The sequence below is a fragment of the Saccostrea cucullata genome, unplaced genomic scaffold (genome assembly GCF_032062105.1).
Source record: "Saccostrea cucullata isolate Sc308-1 unplaced genomic scaffold, CSIRO_AGI_Scuc_v1 ctg46, whole genome shotgun sequence".
Lineage (NCBI taxonomy): Eukaryota > Metazoa > Mollusca > Bivalvia > Ostreida > Ostreidae > Saccostrea > Saccostrea cuccullata.
The window spans coordinates 320,225-346,934 of NW_026935190.1; the positions used below are offsets into that span (position 1 = coordinate 320,225).

General features: G+C 33.8%; 2 protein-coding genes across 4 annotated transcripts; one reads left to right on the plus strand and one right to left on the minus strand.

Moving 5' to 3' along the window:
• On the minus strand, positions 1–13,611 carry LOC134242164 (calmodulin-A-like). Of its 3 annotated transcripts, none has more exons than XM_062724219.1 (5): positions 13,201–13,611; positions 2,023–2,077; positions 1,799–1,939; positions 1,299–1,538; positions 1–1,037 (listed from the first exon to the last, which is right to left on the minus strand). In XM_062724219.1, exons 1-5 carry the CDS (start codon positions 13,297–13,299, stop codon positions 1,003–1,005), a joined length of 570 nt encoding a protein of 189 aa, XP_062580203.1. In that variant the 5' UTR covers positions 13,300–13,611; the 3' UTR covers positions 1–1,002. The 3 variants fall into 3 exon arrangements, with proteins under 3 accessions (XP_062580203.1, XP_062580204.1, XP_062580201.1); XM_062724220.1 differs by lacking the exon at positions 13,201–13,611 and adding an exon at positions 2,164–2,306; XM_062724217.1 differs by lacking the exon at positions 13,201–13,611 and adding an exon at positions 6,789–7,036 and having other exon boundaries at positions 3–1,037.
• A 4,455-nt stretch (positions 13,612–18,066) lies between these two features.
• LOC134242165 (splicing factor 3A subunit 2-like) lies at positions 18,067–26,174 on the plus strand. The gene is made up of 9 exons (XM_062724221.1): positions 18,067–18,125; positions 20,490–20,671; positions 21,623–21,694; positions 21,846–21,892; positions 22,201–22,310; positions 22,888–22,937; positions 23,131–23,271; positions 23,545–23,613; positions 25,655–26,174. Exons 2-9 carry the CDS (start codon positions 20,546–20,548, stop codon positions 26,054–26,056), a joined length of 1,017 nt encoding a protein of 338 aa, XP_062580205.1. The 5' UTR covers positions 18,067–18,125; positions 20,490–20,545; the 3' UTR covers positions 26,057–26,174.
• Positions 26,175–26,710: the final 536 nt, after the last annotated feature.

Consider the following 26,710-nt stretch of genomic DNA (forward strand, 5'->3'; position numbering starts at 1 on the left):
ATAAGAAACTAACTTTATTTAAAAAGGGATTGTGTTATATAACAAATGTAATACTGGAAAATAGAACATTTGGTTATTATCATAACATATAGAATACTGGATAATTATGATAACAAATAGAATAGTAATGAAATAACAAAAAATAGAAATATTGGTAATTGTGATAACAAATAGAATATTTGGTAATTCTGACAAATATCAAGCAAATAACTAGCTGCAGGACTGTAGCGTTATGGTTTTATATTTTAGTCTGACATCATATACATGTACTTGTTGTCTAATGGTCAAAGACTTAATAGTAAAGCCATACAGCCACAGTTCTGCATCTAGAAAATATCGAACAAGAACATTACCCGAATCTCAAAAATATTGCAATCATATTGTGTAACCACTGCAGAATAAGGAAATTCTATATCACAATTTAAGGAGTGCTACATTTTCTTGTGGATCCAGATATAAAAGATGATTTCGATGACTATACAGTTCTCCTTCACCAATTCATTGTAACGATAACCTGCACCTGGTACATGTACAATTCTAACATATACATTAAACATGTGACCTGTTTGTGCATTATACAAAACATGAAGTATATCAAAAATATCTAAACTTAATTTACAAAAATGTAATGATCATTGAGTACAAATGTACATGAAAAATAATTGCTATGTCCCGAAGGTTTGAAATGCCTTAGTACTACTCTCTCAAGTCTTAAGACAATCATTCTAAATAAGAATGCATTCTAGCGACCAGATGTGGCAACATGTAGGAACAAGAAAGTCGATGTTTGATCATGTAATGCTACAAATTGCTATATACTGCAAAAGGTCCATTTGCGACACACAAACAGAAATGGTGCCGAATACAATATAGCTGCTTCTTCTTTGGTCCCTCCATACCGGAAAACAGACTTCGCCCATAAAGTACGCGTTTCTGTACACACCATGCACGCACACCATGTAGGACATAATTGTCAAAAAATCAAAAGCAGAGGCTTTTCTCTTATTTTGTTGATTCGCTTAGTTCTCGTAACAAATCTGAAATTTTAAAGATCGTATAAATGTTACATAAAGAATGAAAAGTTTCAAGGTAAGTATAAAGCAAGAGATCTGAACATCTTCTAAAATAAAGAATGGTAAAGAAAATCAGATTAACAATATAAAATGTTTGCAATAAAGGATATAAGCTAAATTAAAGGTTCTGTGGTCAGTTTTTTTTTTATACATATATTGTAAACGTTACCCCCTTATTACTTATATAACAATGTCGATTAAATAACATGAGTTTTTCAAGCATACCTTCATATTCGATGAATCCATCAGATTTTGCATATTGAATGATCTCTTCCACCTCCTCTGGTGTCATGCGGTCCCCCATGGTTGTCATGCACCTTCGGAAGTCCGACACGGATATTTTCCCGCTTCCACATTTGTCCAAGACTCGGAATGCTTCTAGAATGTCCTCTGTTTCCTCGGCGTAGACGTCGCCATGAGAAATCACATAACGCTCGACATCAGCGTAGCTAATTTTTCCTTTGGCTGGAAAAAAAAATAATACATTTTTGTTTTAATCAAGATACTGAAAAATAATAAAACTTTATCTTTATTCATCGTGAAAAATGTATCAGCATTTCTGAGAATAAAGGTCGAATAAGTTAGGAGTCTATAAATTCACACGACAATTGTTCAAAACTCTTTATTCCAGTTGCATAGAGAAAAAGTGTATACTAAGTAACAAGAAAAAAAGAGATACTTATGCATGCATGTACAAAGATATGAAAATCACCTTGTTAACTTACCACAAACGTCCAGTTCATGCCTGGCTTCCTCTAAATCTCTTTCGGACGGGTTTAGCCCTAAACAGCGAAGTAGAGGACCCAGATCTTTTGCAAACATCTTTCCTTTCCTGGTCTTGAACATCCCAAATGCTTCCTTTAGTTCTGAAATCAACATTCAACTGTAACGACTTATGTTCAAGTAACAAAATTATATTCATGGTTTTGACTTGAAGCAACATTTGTACCTCTTTTTTGGTCCTCTGGAACTCCTATATCATTCAAACTTCGTGATCTTTGAGCCTGAAAGAAAAAAGGGTTTATTATTTGTGTTCCAAATACGAAGTTTATTAAAGCAGATTCACGCTGTTAGAATTATTTTCTCAGACCTCATTCGGAGACAGTTCCTCGGTTGCCGAGTTCATACCATTAAGCGTAGGAAAATATTAAAAATGACAAATTCAAACTATTCACAAATAAGCCATTCCTTCTAAGCTCAGTTGATTGTAAAAAATCAGACAAAAATCTTTACTCCCGTGATCAAAATAGGTTCACAAATCCATACGCGAGTTTTCCTTATAATACAACAAAAATGCCTTTTTGTTTCAATTCCTAAGCAGTTACTACTGATTTTAGCAATATCAAAAAGGAGGTTTATAATGAATTCTGACGTTTGAAATACCCAAATATTTGCACCTCTGTAAAATGATTGGTGTAATTATGGTCACATGACTTTCGGTACCGACTGCCATCTTTGTTTTCCTAGAATCTAGTCGTAAATTGTGTCAGGTGGTCCTGTTAAATTGGGTTTTCACGCCGATTTGACATTGGGAAGAAAAGCAATATACATCTTGTCGACAATTAAGCCAAATTTAGAAGACGTAGGACTGGAGAAGACTATAATTTAATTGATGTATTAGAATCCTGGTGTGAGATGTATCGAGGCTGTGTTACTTTAGCAGAAACCAGTAGATGCATTGGGAACTGTATTTTGGCTATACACAATATCATTGGGATATAAAATATATAACAGAATGGATTTATCATTTAAACCTGTTCATTTTTTATGAATAAGGTTGTTAAAGGAGGAAAATGTTGCAATTAAGAAAGATGTGCGTGACTACCTTTAGTGACATTTTCCGACAAGCTTTAACAAACGAGCAGACAGACAGACATGATTTCTGTATAATCTAAATATCACCAATTATCGGTGCTATTGTTCGATTCTTGGTGAACGTCAATTTCATTTAATGAATACTCTTAATTCCACACTATTCAAATTTCATATTCCAACAATGTAAGAGCTAAAGTTAAAATGTATTTTAAAATTTGAATGTCGATTATCTGTAATATAATAGTTTAATGAAGTACATTAGCAATACGTAAAGAACAAAGATTGGTACACTCATGTATCGATCTTCATAATGGGATGAAATTCTTTTTGCTGAAACCATATTTTTAAATTTTTAAATTCAAACTTTTGATTTTACTAATTGGTAATATGTATACTAAACTTTTGTTGAGACAAAATCACATTGTTTCCAAGTTGACTTAAACACACTAAATACTACGTTTGACTTTCTGTACAAAGGCTTTTACAGACCCTTTTTCCATTGATGTAATTCTAAGGCCCGCATTATGGATTGTAAATAATTCATAATTTTGTCAGGATACGCCAAAGCATTTGATTTTCTATAAGCATATTGTATTGAAAAGATTACATGACAGTAAATAGGAAAATCATGCTTCTTCCTTGTGAAAAATGTTCCATGATTTGAAATCTCACTTAAGTATTCAGGTGTTTTTGCAAATAAGGCTAAGCCTCTATTCCAAGTGATATATTATTATTGAGAGAGAAAAATCAACGTTTACTTTTGTTTTTAGTACTATTTCATGGTCATATAATTTCAGAACTTGATGGACTGTGGCATTTTTGTGTCTTAATCCAGTATAAGTGGACTTTTTATTGAAAATATTTATGTTCTTAGTCCAGTTTTTGTGTGTGTATCTTTTTGGCATTACTTATTGCTAATTATAAAAAGACTGTGCGCTTTACAAATATTTATCATATCATATAATATATAATAAAGAAAAATACAGACTTTTAAAAAACTGTTACACACACAGCTTGAAGTTCACTTTGGAAGACCATGAAGCTAACAGTACTGTTTTGTTCCAAACATATAACCCAGTTAAAAGTTTTACAATACGACACATTACATAAAGCATTGCACTTGGATCCAATGGATCCAAATAAAAGTCAGATATAGCAAATTCGACAGGATACACGAAACATTTATTTTTTAAAATTTTGAATGAATTACATGTACATATTCTTCAATTAGCTAATGAACTAATGTTTTTAAGTTCAATACACATATTTCTCCTTAAAATTATCCAGTGAGAAAGTGTCATTTTCGCGAAAACCAATTTTTGGAAAACAAATTTTCCATAACCTGGAAAGGATTAAATGTCCCCTTCATATATTTTATATTGTAATTTTTTATTTTTTTTTTTTGAGATCGGTCCCTGCATGTTCGCTGTCTAGCTTCACCTTTTACAGATTGAATATATATATAGCATATTCATTAAACATTTCCATATTGTCTTCGTGATTCTATGAAAATTTCATAATATATGAGAAAAATCCCACCTTAAATATTTTAATTAAAATATGAATTTTACAAATATGATATTGTTATATTTCCCATTAGAAATGTTGTAGAGGATTATTTTTAATTTCATGGCAATTTCAGAACTTGTCCGAGAAATAAATCTAGGAATGTAATAACACTTTGCTGTCAAGACGAAATTACATGTAATATCAAGATTCTAAAAGACGGCGTCTTGTGATCCAAGTATCTTATTTTTACCATAATCTGCTGGTGCGGGAGAAGTTATTTTTCAATCAAGATAAAGCCCTTAGGCTATCTCGATGCACGTAATTGTGGAATCGAGTCGGTCATGTATGGCAAATTAAATATGGGTCAGGCGGAGTTCAGAGTTATTTTAAATAGGCGTTTGTACATCGAGATGGGTGCAACATCCAATCATGGTCGACGTACGATCAATGACAGGCTAACCAAATCATACGACGTTTGGTTAAATTAGATTTTTGATAAATTGCAATATTCTGCGAGGCAACTTCTGTTTCCGTAATTTGGTCCAACTGTATCCGCTCACAAAAATGAAACAAAAATATTCCCCCCAAATGGAAGGTTTCTTTCAAGACTAAATAGGGAAAAAATCTTAACATTTATAGTTTTTTTAAAAGATATCCTCTTGGAGATGGGAAACCCTGGAGGAGTTCCGTAAAACTAATCTATCTCTATTTCAGTAAAAACGGTAACGACGCACTAAAAAAGAAAACGGAATCGATTGCTTTCTTTCTCAGCTTTATTTTGGGAATGTCTGGGAAAGAAACTTTTCAGAGAAAAATCTACAAACTGAATCTTGTTCTATGATAGATGAAGTTTAAATGTTCATAAAATTTTGTGTTATATAAAGAAAAATATGTAAGACTACAAGCACTGTAAAACCCTAAATATACAGGAAGAATTAATTATCGCGTAATTTCGCGAAAAGTATCACAACCAAAATCGATTAAGTTACTCGCTGTTATTTTTATGATATTAAAACCAAGTAAAATATCTTTATCAGTCAACCTCTCGAGAATGAAATATTTCGCGATTTGACGTCTTAGTTCGCGATGTGTTCGCGTGGTAAAGTCAAGCTCCAGACAGCTCAGTATTACGTTACGCTACAGCTCCATATCATTATTCGTAGGGAAAAAGTAGTCCCGGAGAATTGACACTGTATGGAGTTTGTGGCAAGATAAAGGTGACAACTTCATTCATATAGTCGTGTCAGTCACAAGTCTTATACAGTGTACATCCAAGAGGAAGACTGGTTATAAATAAGACTAAAAAAGCGTTAAATTTTAAAATGAGGGACAGAAATATGCCAGTTTTCGTCTTGTCTTTGACCATAACGCTACAGATCCCGTAATGCAAAAAAGGTGCAAGATTTGGTCAAAGACAAATATATAAAACCATAACGCTTCAGATCTGCAGCTACAAAGAACCTAACATTCCGTTTTTCACATATTGGATATTTGAACTGTCAGGAAACCGTGAAATACAAATTGCAAAATAAGTCAGAAAAACTGAAATGAAGGAGCTTTTCCATTTGTATTTTTATACAATCTGATACTGGTATATATGTTCCAATTTAGTCCTTAACCAAGAGGCTAGAGACTCAAATATTATTAAGACCAATGATCTTAGGACCATTTTAAAAATACTCTTCCCGAGAACGAAAAACTTTGTGTTTAACTTGAAACTATTGTTTACATAAATATAATAGCTTTGGCAATCATTCTGTAACATTCATACATAATAGACGTACAAAACTTTTTCTTTTGACTAAAAAGTCTTTTCGTGAGGAATTAATAAATTAAAGACCAAGATCACAACACGTTCTTATTCCCAACAGAGCGAGGAAAAACTTAAAGAAAGTATGTCTGTGTAGTAGATACCTCATTTTAAGTACTCAGTACTGGGTTTTTACAGATTCTGCAACTTCGCATATTCTTTTGACATCTAAACAGCTTAATGCCTATTTCAGTGACCACATATTGTCAAAATGATATTGAATGAAAGGTCGTGGGTTCGAAACTCCGGGACGACTGACATAGACTTGCAAGTCGACGAAAAATAGATAGCAGCTGTCCTTCACCAAGTGCTCGGTACTTTAAATTAAAGTGAAAGTTGCGGTTCCTCCAGATGAGACCTAAAAACCGAGGTTCCTTTAAATGACATTCGTTGGCATGATAAAGAACCCTCGCTGCTCAGTGGCCCTAACTGCCTAAGTGCCGAGTAAAGGTCTAAATGAAGCCCTTCACTGGTGCTGCATGACATTTCTGTATGAGTGGAAAATTCTTAATTTGGGCGTAAAAACATATAAAATTAAACAAAATGATATTATGCAAAAGAAAGATATTAATTAAGCTTACATCAGACACGTTGTTGCTCGACACACCTAGATCTATTCTTCTCTTTCCGGACAAGCTCTGTTTTGGGTACTTCCGTATGTTCTGTTGAAACATTAACAACAGCACTGACATTTTGCTCTTTTTAAAAAAAAAAAATCCGAGAATTCAAAAAAATCTTGTCAAGTCACACCAGTTGACTACATTCATGTACTGAAAAGAACCCAAGACGCCTCAACATGTAATTATTTACGACAACCTAGCGACTGAGTATTTACTCAAACAATCAAGAAACGACAGAAATTTATTTTCTTGTGACGTCTGATCTGCCCTATAATGGCTTTAGGACATTGAAGAAAGCGTTAACACATTCTTTGATACAAACAAGGAAAACCTACTCACTAAAATCACCGACAAAACAAAATTTTTTTTCAAAAGGAAGAATTGCCAAGAATTCTAGACAAGACGAAAACTGACATATTTCTGTCCCTCATTTTAAAATTTAACGCTTTTTTAGTCTTATTTATAACCAGTCTTCCTCTTGGATGTACACTGTATAAGACTTGTGACTGACACGGCTATATGAATGAAGTTGTCACCTTTATCTTAGAATGAATTAAATGAGGGAACGGAGATCGATGACTATTGCGTTATCCGAACACGTTCCTTTCAAACTGTTCTAAGTTTGCCTGAAAATTGAATTACAGACGATGTTACCCACTTTCTAGGGAAATTAGTTTTCTTTTCAATGTAGGTTAGGAAGTCATTTTATTGAATTGGAAGACAGTGAAACCATTGACCACAAACTTGGGCGGTTTTATTCTATTTTAAACTCTTGTTTTATTTCATTATCGGTTCTCTTGTTCGTCCGTTGACTTCCCCCCATCTTTCCTGTGATGTTTTGATTAGTATAATTTCTTATTCAAATCGATGGAACTTTTGGCTGGAAAAAGAAAATCATGACATAAAATGACAGAAAATAGATCTAAACGTAATAATTAGCTCATTGACACTTTTTGGTCGGTTATTGAAAACTGAGGTTCTAATGATTCTAATTTCAAACTCTGTCAAATAAAAATTTATCTTTTCACTCTTAAGAATGTTAAGATTATTAGAATCAGAATTCCGCTTTTATGGTTATCAGATTCAGTGTTGCTATAAATCGGATCGGTATTTTCGAGGACGACAGGTACCCCACTTAGAGCCTTGTATGGATATAATAAAATGGAGTTCACATATAAAGGCAGTTTGATGGGGATTGTTTTCCTAATAGATATCGGTTAACCCGAAATATCATAATCCGAATTTTCTCTGTGTGACGCCATTGAGCCTGATTTATACATGTTGGTTGTGATCAAAATAAATAATCTAATCTATCTATTCTTTTGAAAATTAGATAAGAACTTATGCAATTTCATGACAAAAATCTTTTTTTCATTTATATCGTGCCTATATATGCATTATGAATACATCTATACCACCAAAATTATGCCACTCCCTGTAACCTTATGACATGACCCCCTACCAATTTTGAGGTCAAATGTTAAAGTTCATGGTCATATCCTAGTATAATGTCTTCCGATAATAACTATAGTTTTTCAGTGAAGTTATTTATCATAACTCCTGGTCACTTAAAAAAATCCCTTGTTTATTCTTAGGTGAAAAGGTCAAGATCCGAATTTCATACATTGCAAAAATGGTTTCCCGCATCGTCGCAAACCACGACCAAAATGTACGATCCTCTCCCATTCTGTCAGAGAAAGCTATATGTGGACTTCGGACCGTGGCTTGAGACGATGGGTTTCCCGATAACTAAATTTCGCTGAGCATTTGCAATGAAATTTTTACATCATAACTACCAGTGACTTAAAGACCAAGGTTAAAGACCAAGGTCCAAATTATACACTGCAAACATTTTAAAATTATTTTTCGGGTTCTAACTTTAATTCAGGTTTTAAAAGATTTGTATTGAAATATGAGGTCACTTGATGTGGATTTCTTTATCTCATTTTTTTTCCCAGGTCTTTTGCCCTTATCTTGTTTTCTTCATTGGGAACCCAAATTCCATTAATTATTTTGTTTTAATTGAAATATACATGTGTATTGGTATGTCATGGATTCTTTTAAATAAACGTATTCCGTCGCCTACATTTAAATTCATTTTGCTTTGAAAAAACATAATTAAATTCCAGTATATTGATATGAAACTTAACCAACAATCTCTTCCGATTAAAAATAGTATAAAATGGACGCTGTTTTTAAGTTTGTTTTTTTTTAATTTAAAAACAAATTTCAATGTTATCGGTCGTGATGTATTCACAATAACCCAAATAATGTTATATAATGTTGCAAACATAAAAACTGGTTTAAAAAAATACTGTGTCAATGTCCCTTTAATACAAAAAAGAAAGAACTATACTAATATTTCTAAGCAAAACATAAATTATTAAGTGACTCGCCTTTGTATTTTATCCGAGTATTGTGGAACATGAAGTATACACAAGATACTGAAATGAAAGAACTCTCATTCTAGCATTGAAACAGAGGTATACAATACTCATATTGATCTGATGATTCCATGATACGTGATGCAATATTCACTTACTGTTTAAGCCATGCCTCGTCACTGCAAATTCACAATAAGAACAGTTTATCTGTTATGAATAATAGAAAGACAAACGAAGTCTTTTATTGAGCTTGATGAATTAACCAATATGTTGCTATATTCAACAAAACGATTTTTGTTTGGTGCTATCTCGTGGTTTTACTATAATATTTGCTTATGGTTAACAGGCTAATGCGACACATTGTGTGCTCGGATTACCGACTTTCATAGAATCGTGTTTAAGTTTACATTTCTAGTTTCGCAATTTTATGTTTTTTTTTGTCCACAAGGTAGTTACAATGTATATATATTTAAGGTTTACAATTTTTCCCTTTTTCTGGAAACCAACGTTGTACAAAGGGAGTGTCTTGCAATGCTAAGCGCTGAAAAAAGATACAAAACGTCTTTCAAGATAACATTTGTACATGTATAAATATTGCATTAACATCATATCGGTAAAGAGCAAGAGCCATCTTATGCATAAAATGGCCCTGTACTTATATCAATTTATTAACTATAACCCTCTTTCCCATTTCATATATCAAAATAAAGTAGACACTTGGTGCTTTCATTTTCTGTAATAAAATTTCGTTTTGAGAATCCAGATTTTGGAAAACAGGTTTGAGAAATTGCAATGTTCTTGAAATTTGCAGAATTTATTAATAAATGATGAACACTTCTCTACTGATGTCATTTTTTTTAAAATATGAAATAAAGGTAATGGTTCGATAAAAAGAAATAGCCACATAAATGTAAAACACCTAGTTCTCATAACAATTTTTTCTGGTACCAATAAAAAAATAAATAATTCTATGCACTTTTCTTATCAGACTTTTTAATCTTTTGTTTCCTTGCATTATAAAATGTTAAAAATTAAAGTAATGTTCGTTTAACCTCTGTACAGCTAAAGAAATTTACTCACTTTTCTATACATCCCAACTTCCATCCCTTGAGTATTTATAGGATCGGATGCTTTTATTATAAAAAATGCTATACATGTGTTTGAGTTGTATAAACTATAACTGAAACATGTGACTTGATCTCAGTGTTATATTTCTGTGTCAAACTTACGTAAATGCTGTTTTAATTTTCAAATGCTAGAATACATCGTGTCCTGTCATATTTCATACTTTTAGTTATTGTTCTCGATATACATGTATTTTTGATGTAGCGTTAATCCAGTTCAAGATAATAAAGGCTTGTCTTAGTGCGTCATTTTTTAAATGTGTCATATTCTTTTTAATTTGAAAGAGGGAAGTGAAGCATTAACGGCGAGAAAAGGATTTTACCCAAACTATACTGTTCTAAAAATGCATTTGTCTTTTGTAAAAGCAACTTCCAAAAAAGTATAATACTAGGGAGTTAACAGCTTTTACGTATTTTACATTTAATATTACATGTATCATTCATGTATGTGCTTAAAAAACTGGAACTGTGATAATACAATAATATTTTTAGTAAAATGTGTCTTTTTTTTGTCTAACGTGTTTTTAATTAATGATTCTTATCTAAAACATAAACAAACATACTAAAAGTATAAGTTTGATTTATACCGTATGACTATGAGTAATCAAAAAGTAGCGATCAAACATTTCAGCGCAAACCATACTTTGGGTTATATCATCAAGTGAACGTATGAGCTATGATATTCTTTCCTCATCACTGCATTCAATTCCATCCAATGTAGAGTTCGCGGATGAATACAGGAACAGGACGAAAAAAAGACAACATTGAAAGTGTTAAGGTTTTTCCATCCTCCTATGATGTTATAAGTTTTTGAAAAAAAAACTGTTATTAATTTAAATCCATACCCACTAGAACCATATCTGTTGGAAGAATGTGTATCAATGGGTGTAATGATAAATATTGTTAAGTAAAATAATTTTAAAAATGTGTTGTTTTTTTATCTTATCAATTATTCAAGTTTAAAAAATATTTACAAGGTCAGTAACTCCTTCTCAGGTATCTTCATTCAGGCATTTTCTTTACTGTACTAGTTTCTAATGTAAAATAGTTTCCCTTATACCGCAGTATTCAGAATTCAAAAGTATCAGTAGCAAGTATTTCGGAACTTTCAGCATCAGAATAATGCATTTGAACAGGTTTTTAGTATTTTATTTCTACTATTGTTTACAAAAAAATGTACGATTTTTTATGTTGACATGTACTTCTGTTTATCTTTCCATCTTAAATAATAATACAACCTATACATTTTTTTGCAATAATTGGTAAATTTGAACTATATAACATAAAAATGAATGAAAGTTTTTATACTTTGAACCATTAAAATTGTGAGGGTGGAAAGACCTTAACTTGTCTTGTTTTCTTCTTCAATTCCTTGTTTATAAACATTTCTTCAATCTACCCCTACCCCATCCCATCGAACCCCCGCTCCGTTAGATATTATATAAATATTATACTTTCATGTAAATTAGTTGAATCTGATTGGTCGAGAAACATTTGCTAAAAAACACTATTACCCGCTGAATAATGAAGCCACGCCCTCCAGCGTAGCAACAGTCAACATTGCTTGACGACGGGTGGTATTACAAAAAATAGCGACTGCGCAGAATTTATGCGCGCAAGGTTCACTGTTATATGTATTTGTATAAAACATTCAGTATAATATAATAAATATTGCATGTAGTTGAGTGTAACATTTTCACTTCAAGAAAACCATTGTCAACCGAGGCGCAGCCGAGGTTGTCAATGGTTTTCGAGGGGTGAAAATTTTCAATGTTACACTCAACTACATGCAATATTTATTATGTTATACTGAATGTTTTATACAAATACATATAACAGTGAACCGTGCGCGCATAAATTCATGTATCAGATTACATCAGGCAAAATGTCAGATCCCTAACTGTTGCTCTGTCTCGCAGTCGAACAAAAACATTCCATATCAATTTAGTGAATTTATTGTGTAATTTCTGTGTTACATACTTTCAAAACGACAGATAACAAAACAGAAAACAATTCCAATTAAGTTGAAATTCAAGATACAAATACTGCTAGTACTCTTCCGTTAGAAGTTCAGTAGAAGTTAGATAATTCTATGAACTTTTAGAAGTACTCAGTAAGCATTTTGATAAAAATACTGTATTGAATTTAATAAATGTCAAACCCTAAGATCAGATAAGAAATTTAAGAGCATATATATAAAGGAATTGTATAGAATTATATTTAAATACATTTATACTGAATGGAGTACTATTCACAGTCATAGACTTGCCAGTTGGTGATGTGCTTACGGTTTCCACGTCAAAAAGAGAAATCCTGATGGTCTATTGCAAAAAGCTCTAGTCTTAAATTGTCACGTGGTGAAGCGCTGCAACAGCTTATAAATGACCTTTCATGCGTAGTGCAATAACCATGTAATGTATGATTTATAGCTATACTTATTGCTTAATTTGTATATAAAAACTAATTAAAAAGCTATACTCTTTGTAATACATTTATACTGGTAATTCGAAACAACATTTTATGCGTATTGTGCAATAAACAATCATGTTTTAAGTATGATATTAAGTATGATAAACTATACCATTTGAAATATTAGAGGAAAAAATCGAAATAAAAAATATTAAAGTGCACTGACTGTGTAACAATTCATTATTAGCCCTTACTCCAGACGGTCTATAGTTCTTCCTCCCACCTAAATATAAGTCCTGATTGAAGATACAGGCTGGGAAGAGGCCTAGGTTATGGCTTCCTCCGGACAACACCCCCCCCCCCCCCCCCCCCCCGAATCGAGCCGGTGTGAGTTCTAGGGTGGGATACACTATAGGTACCTTGGAGTAAATAAAAGTGATAGATAAAATTGCTTACCTTTACGACCATGTGGTGAGTCTGCACGGGCGCCGAGGCGCGGCGCAGATTGTACTTCTGTTTAATGCTGTTAGCTGCCGATATTCTGACATGGGCCATAGTCACTGTCCAAAATCTCCAAGTGTTAAAGATAAAGTTTTCCAATTGTTGCACCTTCTAAGTTATAACAGAGGTAGATCTCAGCGAAACATGACCAGTCAATACTTTTGGGCTTTCACGTTTTCTAGGGTCCAATGAGGCTGTGACGTGTCCACAATCTGTATGTTTTTTTTCACGATGGCTATGATATATTGTTCCCTTTCAACCAAAATCAATGTATCAATGAGCACTAGCCCGGCGACATGTGATTTAAGATTTATTGGCAGACTGAAGTCCAGTTTCCGCAGCTGAGATGAAAATGGAGCATGCGTCGTCCAAGTCAAGTTCTTGGAAAGAGGCATTTAAAAGATAGGCAATTAGAACCTATATAATAAACGATAAACCCCTCGTCATGCTGATTAAACATTCAGCAGGATTAGATCGATTTTAATATCGGCATTGCTATGTCATCTTCAGGAAAACAATTGGTACAAATACAAAAGCTAGACGATACTTTAAGGGTTTATACCTCATCAAATTATTTTTATATATTTTCTGCAAGTAGGAATCACATTTAACTGTCAACAAATTATCACATCTGGGTCTTTATCAATAATTGTTTCTCACATTGGTAAACATCTACAATATTTATCCGTTGCAAAAAAAAATTGATAACTGCAACGAGGAATTTATTATCAAATCTTCAAAAAAAATAACATTTTGACTTCATCCTAGCCTTTTGCAACGGTTAGATTATATAAATATTGCATGTAGTTGAGTGTAACATTGCCAAGAAAACCATTGTCAACCGAGGCGCAGCCGAGGTTGACATTTCTGAAAATTTTCAATGTTACACTCAACTACATGCTATATTTATTATATTATACTGAATGTTTTATAAAACATATTACAGTGAACCGTGCGCGCATAAATTCCGCGCAGTCGCTATTTTTTGGAATACCACCCCTATGTTGACTGTTGCTACGCAGGAGGGCGTGGCCATTATTTAGTAGTGCAATCAGATTCAAGTAATTTACATGAAAGTATAATATATAAAAATAGTGCCCCTTTGCCATTTCTGCTGTGCTTAAGACCTACCTGGTTTAAAAAATTAAAATGTCTGCTTTCTGGCATATTGCAGATTCCGATTCTTTAGTATATGAACTATGGTTGGTTCCACGATATACAACCATCCTCCACGATAAATTAAAGTTCAGGCTTTTTGAAATCATTGGCAGCTGCTTTTTCAATAAAAATGAAACTTGTAAAATTTATTTACCTTGTCACTGGTCATTTGCAAAATTGTTTTGTTAAAAGCATACTGATTATTCAAAGAAAAAAGATACTTGAGTTTCTGATTGACAATATCTATGTGGTATTTTAATTTGGAGACCAAGTCTTCCAACAATCTATTGAAATTCCTATGGGTACCAATTTAGCTGCAGATCTGTAGCGTTATGGTTATATTTGTCTTTGACCATAAAGACAAATATATAAAACCATAACGCTACAGATCTGCAGCTAGTACCAATTGCGCTCCGTTATTAGCAGACCTGCTTTTGTATTCATATTAAGGAGAATTTGTCCAAAATCTTTTACGTGAAAAGAAAACACTTGCTGTTGCCTACAACTCGACAATTAGATACTAGTATATCGACGACGTATTGTCAATTAACAGTGGTTTATTTCCATTCTTATGTCGATACGATATATACTTGAAATAAAAGATGTCAGATTCGGACACATCTGTTTCATAACTAGATATACTGGAGTATTACTCGAAAAAGACGTTAATGGTTATCTAATAACCAAGCTTTATGATAAACGAGATATGGCCTTAACTTTTCAGTTGTCAATTCCATTACTTACCATGCAGCAATATACCTTCATCACCTGCATACGGGGTTTGTATCTCTCAGTTGATTTGATACACAGAAGCATACTCTACGTATGAACAATTTCTAAAATGAGGTAAATTATTGATAAACATGTTGCTGAAACAAGAATATCATCAGTCTCGTTTAAAGTCACCATTTCCTAAGTTCTGTGGTCGATACAATGATCTTGTCAGCAAATACAATTAATCACATGCTGACTGACATTTTTCATACTAATTGCTAGGCCATTATATACACACTGAATTTTCGGCGGATGTTTTCGTTATTTCCAGATCATGATGAGGACACACGGCTAGTGTGACCGTTCGGTAGGGGAATGCTCATTCCTCCACGGCACCTGATCCCACCTCTGGTGTTTGGGAGGTTCATGTTTGCTCGGCTCCAATTTTGTATTGTTTAATGGACTTTTGAGCTTGAAAACTGTTTCGTTATAAATATACATTGGAGGAATTCCCATGATATATTATACATTTATTGACTGAGTTAGAGTGCGACTTGTCGGACCCAAGAACCAAACTGAGAGAACTGCCTGAGAAACTCATGGCCGTATGAACAAGGGGGGGGACCGGGGGGCTGTGTCCCCCAATAATTTTGCCGACATATATATACATTTGTAGTACTATATAATACTAAGTCTATAAAAACATGGCTACTATATGCTTGAGCCCCCTCAATAAAAACGTCTGATAGCCATTGTGGCCCAAACTGAAATTGCTTCCTACGGACCTACCGTTAGGCCGAAGGCAGACATTTAAGATTGAGGGTCAACAAAACGAATTTTGCCCGAGAACAGAGTCAATAAATGTTTTGTTATTCCTTTCATTTTTATATTTTTTTTTTACATACATGATTGTATCTTGTACATATGTACTGTCTTTCGTGATGTAACAGGAAGTCCGTCACTATTGAACACCAACGAATGCAAATGAAATTAGGCACCGCCCACTGTGTGACGTAAGCGGTCCAACATCTTATTGACAGGCCCAACATCTCACTCAGTTGTCAAACATCGATTTTTTTATGACCGCTCAGTAAAAAGATTAGAAATGTTAGACTTTTCTTCGTATAGATTTGTATAGAAACAATTTTTTAAAGGTTATAACAAAGCTTCTTATCTCTTCAAATCATGCCTCGATCCCTCCCCTCTTGTCTAGTTTTGGTAGAAAATCTCGTAATATTGCAAATTTCTTTGCAAGGGGATAAGACATCATTTTAAAAAGCTTCAGTAGGTAATTTAAAAATTCTGAAGTACAGGTATGAAATTTAAACACGATGCCATAATAAAAAAATTCCCTTAGATTTTATATGCATAATGATATTGTCATGAAACAGTTCTAAAAATAAAAGTTGATTTCTTAATCAATTTCATTCGTTATTCGACAATTTATTTTATAACATATACATGTACGTGATTGCGTAATAGAAAAATACAAATGATACGTATCAATGTATTAAACCACGTCATTGGAAAAATGATATGAAATTCACTTGGGGAAAAATCTAGCTTCAAATTTGGACCCCGTTTCAATAAATCCAACAAGTTCTGTTTTATTCCAATTAATACAAAAATGTTTTTATTTAGCACTATAACTATTATAGAAATAATACAAAAGTGATTTGTTTATTCCAATCAATTCGAAATTTTAGTGCATGCACTATAAATTTCAATGAGCAAAAAATAATATAAATTGCTCAAAAAATTAAACTGAAAAAATTTTTCTGAAAATAGACGTGTGATTTGCGTCATTGAAGAACAACATGTTAGATTTTTGTGACAATGACAGAAAGAAAAAAACAAAATCGATGTTAATTTAGAACCACTCTCCACTGCTTTAGATATTTTTTAAGCTCTGTTCCAAGATGAAATTTGAAGATAACAAACAGTAGTCAAGCTCAAAAGTCCATTGAAAAAAATACAGTTTGTGAGCAGAGCAAAATGGATATCTAAAACGTTGATGCGATCAGGTGCCATGGAGTAGTAAGAATCCCCTGTCGACAGGTCACACCCGCCGTGTGCTAAAACGGCCAAACTGAAAAAATATAATACCCCAGCAATTTTTATGAACAAAAAAAAAACCTTTTGACTTACGATAGATTTTATTTGCTGACAAGGTCACGTGCAGATTACATGTATAGCTCGCCTGAGCTGAAAACTCAAGTGAGCTTTTCTGATCACACAAAGTCCGTCCGTCCGTCCGTCTTTCTGTCCGTCCGTCTGTAAACTTTTCACATTTTCAACTTCTTCTCAAGAATTGCTCGGCCAATTTTAACCAAACCTAGTACAAAGCATTCTTGAGTAAAGGGGAGTTCACATCGTTTTTAAATGAAGTGCGGCCAAGTCCCCCTTCAAGGGGAGATAATCAAAAAAATTCGAAAATAGTGTGGGGTCAATAAAAAAAATTATACTCAAGAACCACTGAACTAGAAAAACTGATACTTATATTGAAGCATTCTAAATTGTTCAAATCATGAGCCTCAGGGGTAGAGCGAGGCCACAATGTAGGGAATGCAAGTTAATTTTTATAGTGAAATATATATAGGAAAAATCTTCAAAAATTTTCTTCTCGAGAATCACTAGGTCAGGAAAGCTGAAACTAATGTGGAAGTATATCCTGGGGGTAGTGAAGATTCTACATTTTTCAAATCATTGACCTCAGGGGTACGGCAGGGCCACACTAGTGGGAATCAAATTTTTACATTGAAATATATTAGAAATAATAATTTTTTTTTTTTGCTTGTCAGGGAACATTGATAGTTGATAGTGTCTTCCAACAAAAAATCTTTGACCTCTAAACTTATGTGGAACATAAAACAAGTCGAGCATACAATTGATTGTAATATTTCGGAAATGGGTTCTAAAATTAGTTTACATTATTACTCTTGCATTATCAACAACAGCAGAGAGTTCCGAAAGTGGCTTCATTCGTTGTTCACACGTTTCCTTCTCTTGTAAGTAAAATTGCAGTAAAATAATTTTTCCCTATAATTTTATTACAGAATCCTGCAAATAGATTGTAAGTAGATACGATACCAATTTAAAAACAAATCGCAATATCACAATATGAAAGAAAATGCAAATTCGAATTTTCTCTGTTCTCGGATCCACTTTTTTATTTCTTTACTGTAAACATGGTAAAAATTACATTCACAGTGTCATATGTGTGTTAATAATGTTTTATTAATGTATGTGTGGTTAATAATCTGGTCATCTTGAAGTATAAATAAGACATGAGCCTGCTAGATAGAGCATTATCCTCCAACTTTACTTTCTAGGTCTTTATACTGTAATTTGATTAGTTAATAGTTTTGTGGCAGTCCACCACAGGCGCTTGTTTCATACAATAAGCTAGTGTTATTATATAGTAGAAAACTAAACTTACTGAATGAAAAAAGCGCCTGTGCAGTCCACAGGTACTTGCTTCGTATTCCTCTACTAGTATATTATATACATATTCCTATACTAGCAGGGCTCTCACACCACTTTTTGGGACTGGGGCCAGGGCCATTCAAATTGGGAAAATTATCGTCATTTTGGGAAAAGTTGGATAACACAAATTCATTTTTAAAAAATCCTCAAATTTTGCCTTTCTAGCATTTTATCATCAATGCAAACTCTCGTTTGAATAAACAGTTAAACAGAACAAACATGGGTACGTAGGCTATTTATGAAAGTACATTAGCTTTGTCATTACTATCTTTGAGTGTTGATATTGCGGTTATATGTCTTACTGCGTGACAGTCGCTAGTCACATAGTCCTGAATTTCCTCGATCACATGGGCAACTTTGCTTACCAATACAGCGCGAGACTGAACATGCCGAAGCGCGGGTATGTTTCTAAGTGCAGCTTACTAATGTTTAAATGAAATGTCTATTTTTGAAACCAAAATGCTGGTTTTTGTCGAAACTACATTACAAGATACTCTGCACTCATAGTTGTATACATTTTTGTAAAAACAATAACCTGGTTCCCCGAACCAGTTTACGAATGCATTTGGCGCGAACTAATAAAATAGTAGTACAGTTTCACTTTCATTTGCAAATGTGTTTTGTTTGGGTTTTTTTTTTGCGATTAGGTTTGATGGACTTTTATTTTTTAATTAAGATTTTACTCTGGATGGAAATTGGGAAATTTACACCTTTCTTTTGGGAAAAAAGGTACCTTTTTTGCATTGGGAACGGGGCCGTTGAACGGCCCCAATTTTAGAGAATCGAGAGCCCTGACTAGTATATTATATAAGGAACCTAACTCTTTGCCAGCCCCCCGCTCTCTCCTAGCCAACTTCAGACTTGTATTTTACTATTAATCAATACCTTTTACATAGATCATTTTAGGAAACGGCCGCCTTACAGCTTTCTTTTCTTTATTACTGAGACACATGGGTCTACTTCCTGCCTGTTAAATGGCAGCACACCATGCGTGCAGAGACAATGTAATGTTACATTGTCTATAAATGTTTTGTTTTTCAGTTGTGTCAGTAAACTATAAAAAGGTAATAAATAAACCATACAGCTTTTCTATATATTTCTTCTTCCCATACAGTGCAAAACCACTAAAGTTTTCTCACACACTACGTGAGGGTGTGAGTGTCTATATACAGTGCTCATAAAATTAAAAGATTAAAAGCGCAGAGATGTGATGTGTAGTGGCTGGCACTGGACAGCTGGGTCTTAACTCTTAAAGCCGTCCAGGGTCTTAGCCTCCACTGTTGAGATAACTAGCTCAATTTCTTATACTTCACAGAAAATGTTCAACCAGTTTTTGTATGCATCACCTTTTAATAATATTGAAGGAATAAACAGTGGCGGATCCAGGAATTTCGTAACGGGAGGGCGCGGTAGATGGCAGGGGGTTGGAGGGCTGCACTGAAGCCCCAGTGGGTCTAGGGCAAGGCCCTGGTGGAGGTCCGGTAGTGAATCCCCCGGAAGCTGACAAATTTTTACAAATATGAGATGTTTTTTCCTTGATTTTAAGATAATGGACATATAAATTTTATATGTCCGGTGTGCCGGCCCTGGATCCGCCTTTAAGAAAAACTTTTTTCTCCCTAAATTTTCTTAAATTAATTCATTTCTTTTTGAATACCTATTCAGTAGATAATTTGTGTAGGAATTGAACATGAGATAAGAATTTACTTTTGAGGTTTCAGGTAATATCTTTTAGTTGAAGGCAGAGGCACATCAAGATAAAGGAATAAACTCATTATTTCATAGCAGGAGACAAAGGATTGATATGACCTTTCTAACAATTTGCATGATTTACAAGTACAACAAAAAAATTACCAAGTTTAACTGTTTTATTATATTTTTTGTAGATGTATTGTGTTTGGTAAAGTTCTTCATCCAGTTGCATAAACAGAAGTAAACAAAGATGGACTTCCAGCACAGGGCTGGGGGTAAGACAGGTGTAGGGGGCGTGGCCTCAGCCTCGGAGTCTAACAGGGACAGGAGGGAGAGGCTGAGACAGCTGGCCCTGGAAACCATCGACCTCAATAAGGTAAGTCTACAACAGGTACTTGTGCTTACTGAAAACTTTGATCAGTCATACAATATTTAAACAGTGTAAGAAATATATGTTGTACACCTTTTGCAAGTGAACATTGTTTTGCAACTACTTTCATCAATATTGTACAAATTTTCAACAGAGAGCTTATCTACTTAAAATATTAAATTATGAGATAATATTGATAGTTTGACTAATTTTGAAATTTGTTTATGATATAATTCATCGATCTCTTGAAACTTTATATTTCAAGCTGATTAATGTAAAAAGGCAAATGGTGACATCAATACTGTACAATTTTTCAAACAGAAACTATTCATTATAAAAATTTAATATTCTGGGATCATAGTTTGGTTACTTTTGAAATTGATTCATTAATCTATAGCTGAAAAATGTGATAACAGAGTACATGTATATGGTAACAGTCTAATATAAGAATTACAAAAAAAGGAAGTTAACACTGTTAAAGGTTGCAGATAAAAAAAAACTTGTATGTGATGTTTGTTTTTAAACCAGCATTGTTTTGCTTCATATCATACACTGAAGCCACAAGAAGACAGAAAATTACTCAATTTTGATGGAATTTTATCGGAATTGAGATACATACTTTTCTCTTTGAAAAAGCAGAGTACCGGTACAACCCTGCCTATCCAAGATTTTCTTACACAAAGTGTATCTGATACTAATGTATAAAAAATATAAATGGTAGCTCAACAAGCTTAAGCTATGTCTTTTCTGAAAAAAGTGTCTTAAAAAGATAAAGCGTTTGACAAGTTTGTGACTTACCTGTGATCTGTATGTTTCCTATTATGAGAAATTACGGATGCTTAATTGTTGATGGGGATAAAAACCGCTTTCAGGTTGTGAACTTTTTCATGGTTCTAATAGATGCTCCTAAGCAGGGACCAAAAAGAAATCTAAGCCTATCTTTTCTTGTCTTTTCAGGATCCATATTTCATGAAAAATCATTTGGGGTCATATGAATGTAAACTATGTCTTACTCTTCACAACAATGAGGTAAGTCTTGACAAGGCAATATGTGCATTTAAAAATAATTTTATGATTGAGTTCAAATTTATGATCATGACTGAACTCAGAAAATTTAAACAATGTTAAAGGTGATAATTTGAATTGAAATTACATAATTCAGACTGTTCGACTTTTACAGGGAAGCTACTTGGCACACACACAAGGAAAGAAGCATCAGGCAAACTTGTAAGTTCACATCCAAGATTAACATGTTGCCCAAAAGATAAATTAATATTAAGTAATTTCATTCTAACTCTGAGAATATATTGTAGACAAGGCTTTACAAATTTTTGAGCACCCAAAAATAAAGAAAAAAAATTCTTGAACACATTTCTATATCTTGAAAGCAAAACTAACTAGCGAAAAAATTGAGTTGAATGAAAACCACTTCATAATTGTTAACGTGGCTTAATTACAAATGAAAGCAAATGCAAAAGAAAAAGTTCTGTAAGATAATTTCTAAAATCTCAATACTTGTAAACCTCTGTTGTCAGGGCTCGTCGAGCTGCCAAGGAAGCTAAAGAGGCCCCAGCTCAGCCAGCTCCTGAGAAAGCCAGGGTGGACATCAAGAAATTCGTAAAAATAGGAAGGCCAGGATATAAAGGTCTGTGTTTGTCGATTGATTTATTTTGGTTTTAAATATGTTTCTGTGAGGTCAGTATGCTAGAAATGAAAATCAAGTATAAAATGTAGCTTTAATCAAATTTTGAGGAAAAAAATATGAAGATGCAGGGGCTGAAAAATGGATTTTTAAGGCACTTGTCCAAGGGCAAGTACTGGTCAAAATTCACTTGCCCTACCTGAATGTTTGCTTGCCCTACCATAAACTAATACTGTATTTATAAATATTTCAAGAAAAGAGGAAGATAAATACTGAGTAGATCATGCAAACCTCTATGCTCAGCTTTAAATCTATGGCTTACTTTGATTTTATTTTTGATACGTCACTTGCCCACGGGCAAGTAGTTGATAAAATTTCACTTGCCCACCCCTAAAGTTCATTAGCCCCAGGCGTCGGGCAGTTGGATTTGTCATCCCCTGGGATGGAGCCATTTGTTCTGGTGTACAATATATTTTCCTTAATGTGAGAATTTTCAAAATTCTGTGCTGTGTTTATGTCTGAAACTTGTCACATATATGGTAAGAGGAGGTCTCATGTTTTAGTTTGTCTTACTTTCCAGTGACTAAGCAGAGGGACCCAGACAATGGCCAACAGAGCTTGCTGTTTCAGGTCAGTCCTCTATGTGATTATAATAGTTCAAATATTAGTGAACAATCCTGAAAGAGACAATAAATAAATTGTCTTTTTATGTGTATAATTATTGGTAAGGGGATCATAGGTTTTCAAACATTTTCTGTCTAAAGTAAGAGAAAGGAAGTAAGAGTTATATTTCTTTGTATAAACTTCTTTTTCTATTATCCAGATTGATTACCCTGAGATTGTGGAGGGAATTGCTCCGCGCCACAGATTTATGGCAGCTTATGAACAGAAGGTGGAACCACCGGACAGGAAGTGGCAGTATCTGTTGTTTGCTGCGGAACCTTACGAAACCATAGCATTCAAAGTATGTAATCAAGTCAAGCAGAAATGATAAATGCTTATAGTTCATGGACAACACCCTAACTCTTTTCTCATGTAATTTTATTTTCTTCATGAAGAATTGGAATTAAAGATAAATATTTAGATAGTGTGTGGATTTTACCAAGGTAGAATTGATAGAACCAGATGAAAAAATTGCATACCGGTACTGATCGTATCGGCCCATGCAGCTTAGCAACTCTGATGTGACTAACTTGATATCTGTGTACTGAAGAGTTATCTTTCTTGTAACATGTAGGTCCCTAGCAGGGAAGTTGACAAAGATCCCAAAAAGCTATGGTCACACTGGAACAGGGAAACAAAGCAGGTAGGGATCGTATGAGTGTGAAATTTTTCAGTTAATGTGATTGTTTATCTATATTCATTAATCAATCTGAATTGATTTGTCATCAACATTTTACACCACCAAAGCTTCTTTTTGACATGATGCAGGTTAAATAATATGAAAAAGTTATTTTTTCCATGGTAAAAGGGAAAATCTAGTTAAGGGAATGAATTTTTTGTGCTCAATGGATGTATGATTCATTAAAGTACCAGTAGTTTTTGTTTATAACCCCAATTTAGGTAAACATGTCTTCATAAAACAAAAACGAGTGCATGTGCACATAAACAAAATTGAAGTGAGCAAGGAAACTTATTCTATTTACTGAATTTCTGTTGTAGAGATTTTATAGGATATTGTAGGTTCTTAAAGATAATCAAACTAAAATTTAAACAAATTAGGGGAAACAAATTGATGTTGTGTATAATTTCTGACTATTACGAAGTACCTGTATTTGATGCACTGTTCTGTGGAACAATAAACAGCCTTTTCATCACATTGGAAAGCGCATGGTGTACAGATATCCAAATTAGACATTTTATATTTATAGATGTTTGAAATTCTGAGAGAAGTTATTTCCCTTACCTAGTCACATTTGATAATCAATCACCATAGATACATGTAATGTAATTGTCCTAAAGGTCAGTTTAATAAATATAAGTATTTTCATAGTTTTAAGGGTCGGTTAGACTTGAGATAAATAAAATCGAGACATGCCTTGATTATCTTCGTCCATTAAAGATGAAATTGCTTAAAGTATTAGATATCAAGTAGAAATCAAGATATGAAGTGCAGTATAACATGATTCATGCAACTTATTTAAAGCTGCTAGACTATCTAATTGTTTGTATTGAGAATTAATTGAGTAGTATGGTGATGAAGACTGGAAATGTAGATTTCTCTAAAGTACAAATAAATATCAGACAACTAACAAAGGATTTCAATTACATAAAGAATTTTCTGTCCCAAGTCTAATAAACCAATGGAGATTGTTAAAATAGAATTAAAATCTTAAATTATTTGTTCATCCACTTTTGTTAAAGTACATTGAATTAAATATGTGTTTTGCAAAGGAATATATAGGGGAAATCTTCTTCTCAAGAACAACAAAGCCATGGTTGGTCATATTTATATATTTTATATGGAAAGATTTTCTGGTAGGATAGATTCAAGTTTATTGAAAACGTGACCTCAGAGGTTGGGTTACACCACAATGGACAATCATTTTTACCTAGGAGTAATCTTAAAAATCTTCTTCTCAAGAACAGCAAAGCTGTGATTGTTGGTCATATTTATATGGAACCAATGGAATGTAGTGTAAATTTATTTTTTTTTAAAACATGCCCCAGGGGTAGGGTGGGGTCAGAATGGATGATCAAGGTTTTAAACTAGAATATATAGGAAAAAATATTCTTTTTAAGAACCATGGAGCTATGATTGGTCATATTTATTTGGAAACATTCTTAGGTAGTGTTTGTTAAAATCTTGATCTCTTTAGGTAGGGTGGGACAACAATAGGTCAAAGTTTTACACTGAAATACATTGGAAAAATCATCAAAAACCCTTTTCTTGAGAACAGCAAAGCCATAATTAGGCATATTAATGCAGAAGCATCCCCAGATAGTGTAGATTCAAGGTTGATCAAATCAATCTGAATCAATACCTGGGGAGGTGGGGGTTTGAAGATAAAACTTTTAGGAATATAATATTTGAAAATCTTGTAGAACCATTAATAGTCAAAGAAATATTAAAATATCCTCAGTTATAGTGTTAGTTTTGTTCAAATCAACACCCCCCCCCCTGTTTTTTAATAGTTTAGGACGGTACCATTTATATATTTTAACTTTTCAATACTGAATTGATATTTGAGATTTACTGAGTAAAAAATATAGGTAGAAAACGAGAGTTAGCATGCATAGTTCTTTAATCAGTAAAGTTTATTTTTGCACAGAATGTGATGATTGTAAGTAATATATGTTGTAAAAATCCACGAAACGTTTACAATGTGATGTTTTTCTTTTTTCAGTTTTTCCTACAGTTTGCATTCAAGATAGAATCCAAGACCCCCATGCCACTCCCTCCTCCACCCACAGAGGGAAAGAAGGACGTACCAGTTCCCTCCAGCAACAATTCAGCACCCCCACAGCTTCCTCCTCCTCCACGTATGCCCCCTCCCCCAAGAATGCCTCCCCCACCCCCAGTTGGGCAAACAGCAGGAGGGCCTCCTATGCCACCCCGGCCAACAGTACCACCCATGAGCCAGGGTATGCCCCCTCCCCCAATGCCTCCTGGGGGTGTTCCCCCTCCTGGCCCCCCTCCCAACATGCCAGCTCCACCCCCTCCCCCAGTGCCCCCTCCTGTTCCTCCCCCTGGTATGCCACCGGGAGCATCAAATATTGCCCCTCCTCCTCCCCCACCCCCAAAATAATTTTATCATTCAAAATGAAATGTGTTTTCACAAAATCACAACTTGTGTACATGATGTTATACGTGTAGAACTAATGACCATTTTAGTTAAATAGAAAAATAAAGATTGACTTTCTTCATGGTTTTGTTTTGGTTTTGTTTTGTTATCAATAATGGAGGTGCGGTGAGTTGAGGCAAGCTTGCAGAATACAATGCCAATTTCAAATATGATACACGGTGAAAGAGAAATGTCTTGTTAAACATGTTTATATTAAAGATTCTAAGATTATGAAGAAATCGAGATCTTGGATTAGAGTTCTGATAATGTTATGATCATGAATAAATCTTTTCAGTGAAGTATGTGCATTTTTTGGCTTTATATAATATTATATTTTCCATACCCCATGGAAAGAAGAAATACCTTAATAATTTCTGAGTGGATTGTTACTACATACAAGTGTATGTTCAACAGTTTGAAGAAGTCCACTGAAGGAATTATCACCTAATGACTTTAATGTTGTCGCAGTTTCTCACTGAGCTGTTGCTTGATTATGCAATGATGGAGAACCGAACTGGGGGATCGTGAGTTTCACATTCAGAATTGTACACTTCATATTATTTCTGTCCAAAATGGCTCGATCGTACCCAAATCATAACTTGACTTAGATATTCTTAT

Coding starts and splice junctions, on each gene's coding strand:
- LOC134242164 (XM_062724217.1), bottom strand. CDS start 6,899: ATGTCAGTGCTGTTGTTAATGTTTCAACAGAACATACGGAAGTACCCA. Junction 1,940..2,022: donor TCCAGAGGACCAAAAAAGAG/GTACAAATGTTG, acceptor TGTTGATTTCAG/AACTAAAGGAAGCATTTGGG. Junction 1,539..1,798: donor GCATGAACTGGACGTTTGTG/GTAAGTTAACAA, acceptor TTTTTTTTCCAG/CCAAAGGAAAAATTAGCTAC.
- LOC134242165 (XM_062724221.1), top strand. CDS start 20,546: ATGGACTTCCAGCACAGGGCTGGGGGTAAGACAGGTGTAGGGGGCGTG. Junction 21,695..21,845: donor TTACTCTTCACAACAATGAG/GTAAGTCTTGAC, acceptor CGACTTTTACAG/GGAAGCTACTTGGCACACAC. Junction 23,614..25,654: donor GGAACAGGGAAACAAAGCAG/GTAGGGATCGTA, acceptor TTCTTTTTTCAG/TTTTTCCTACAGTTTGCATT.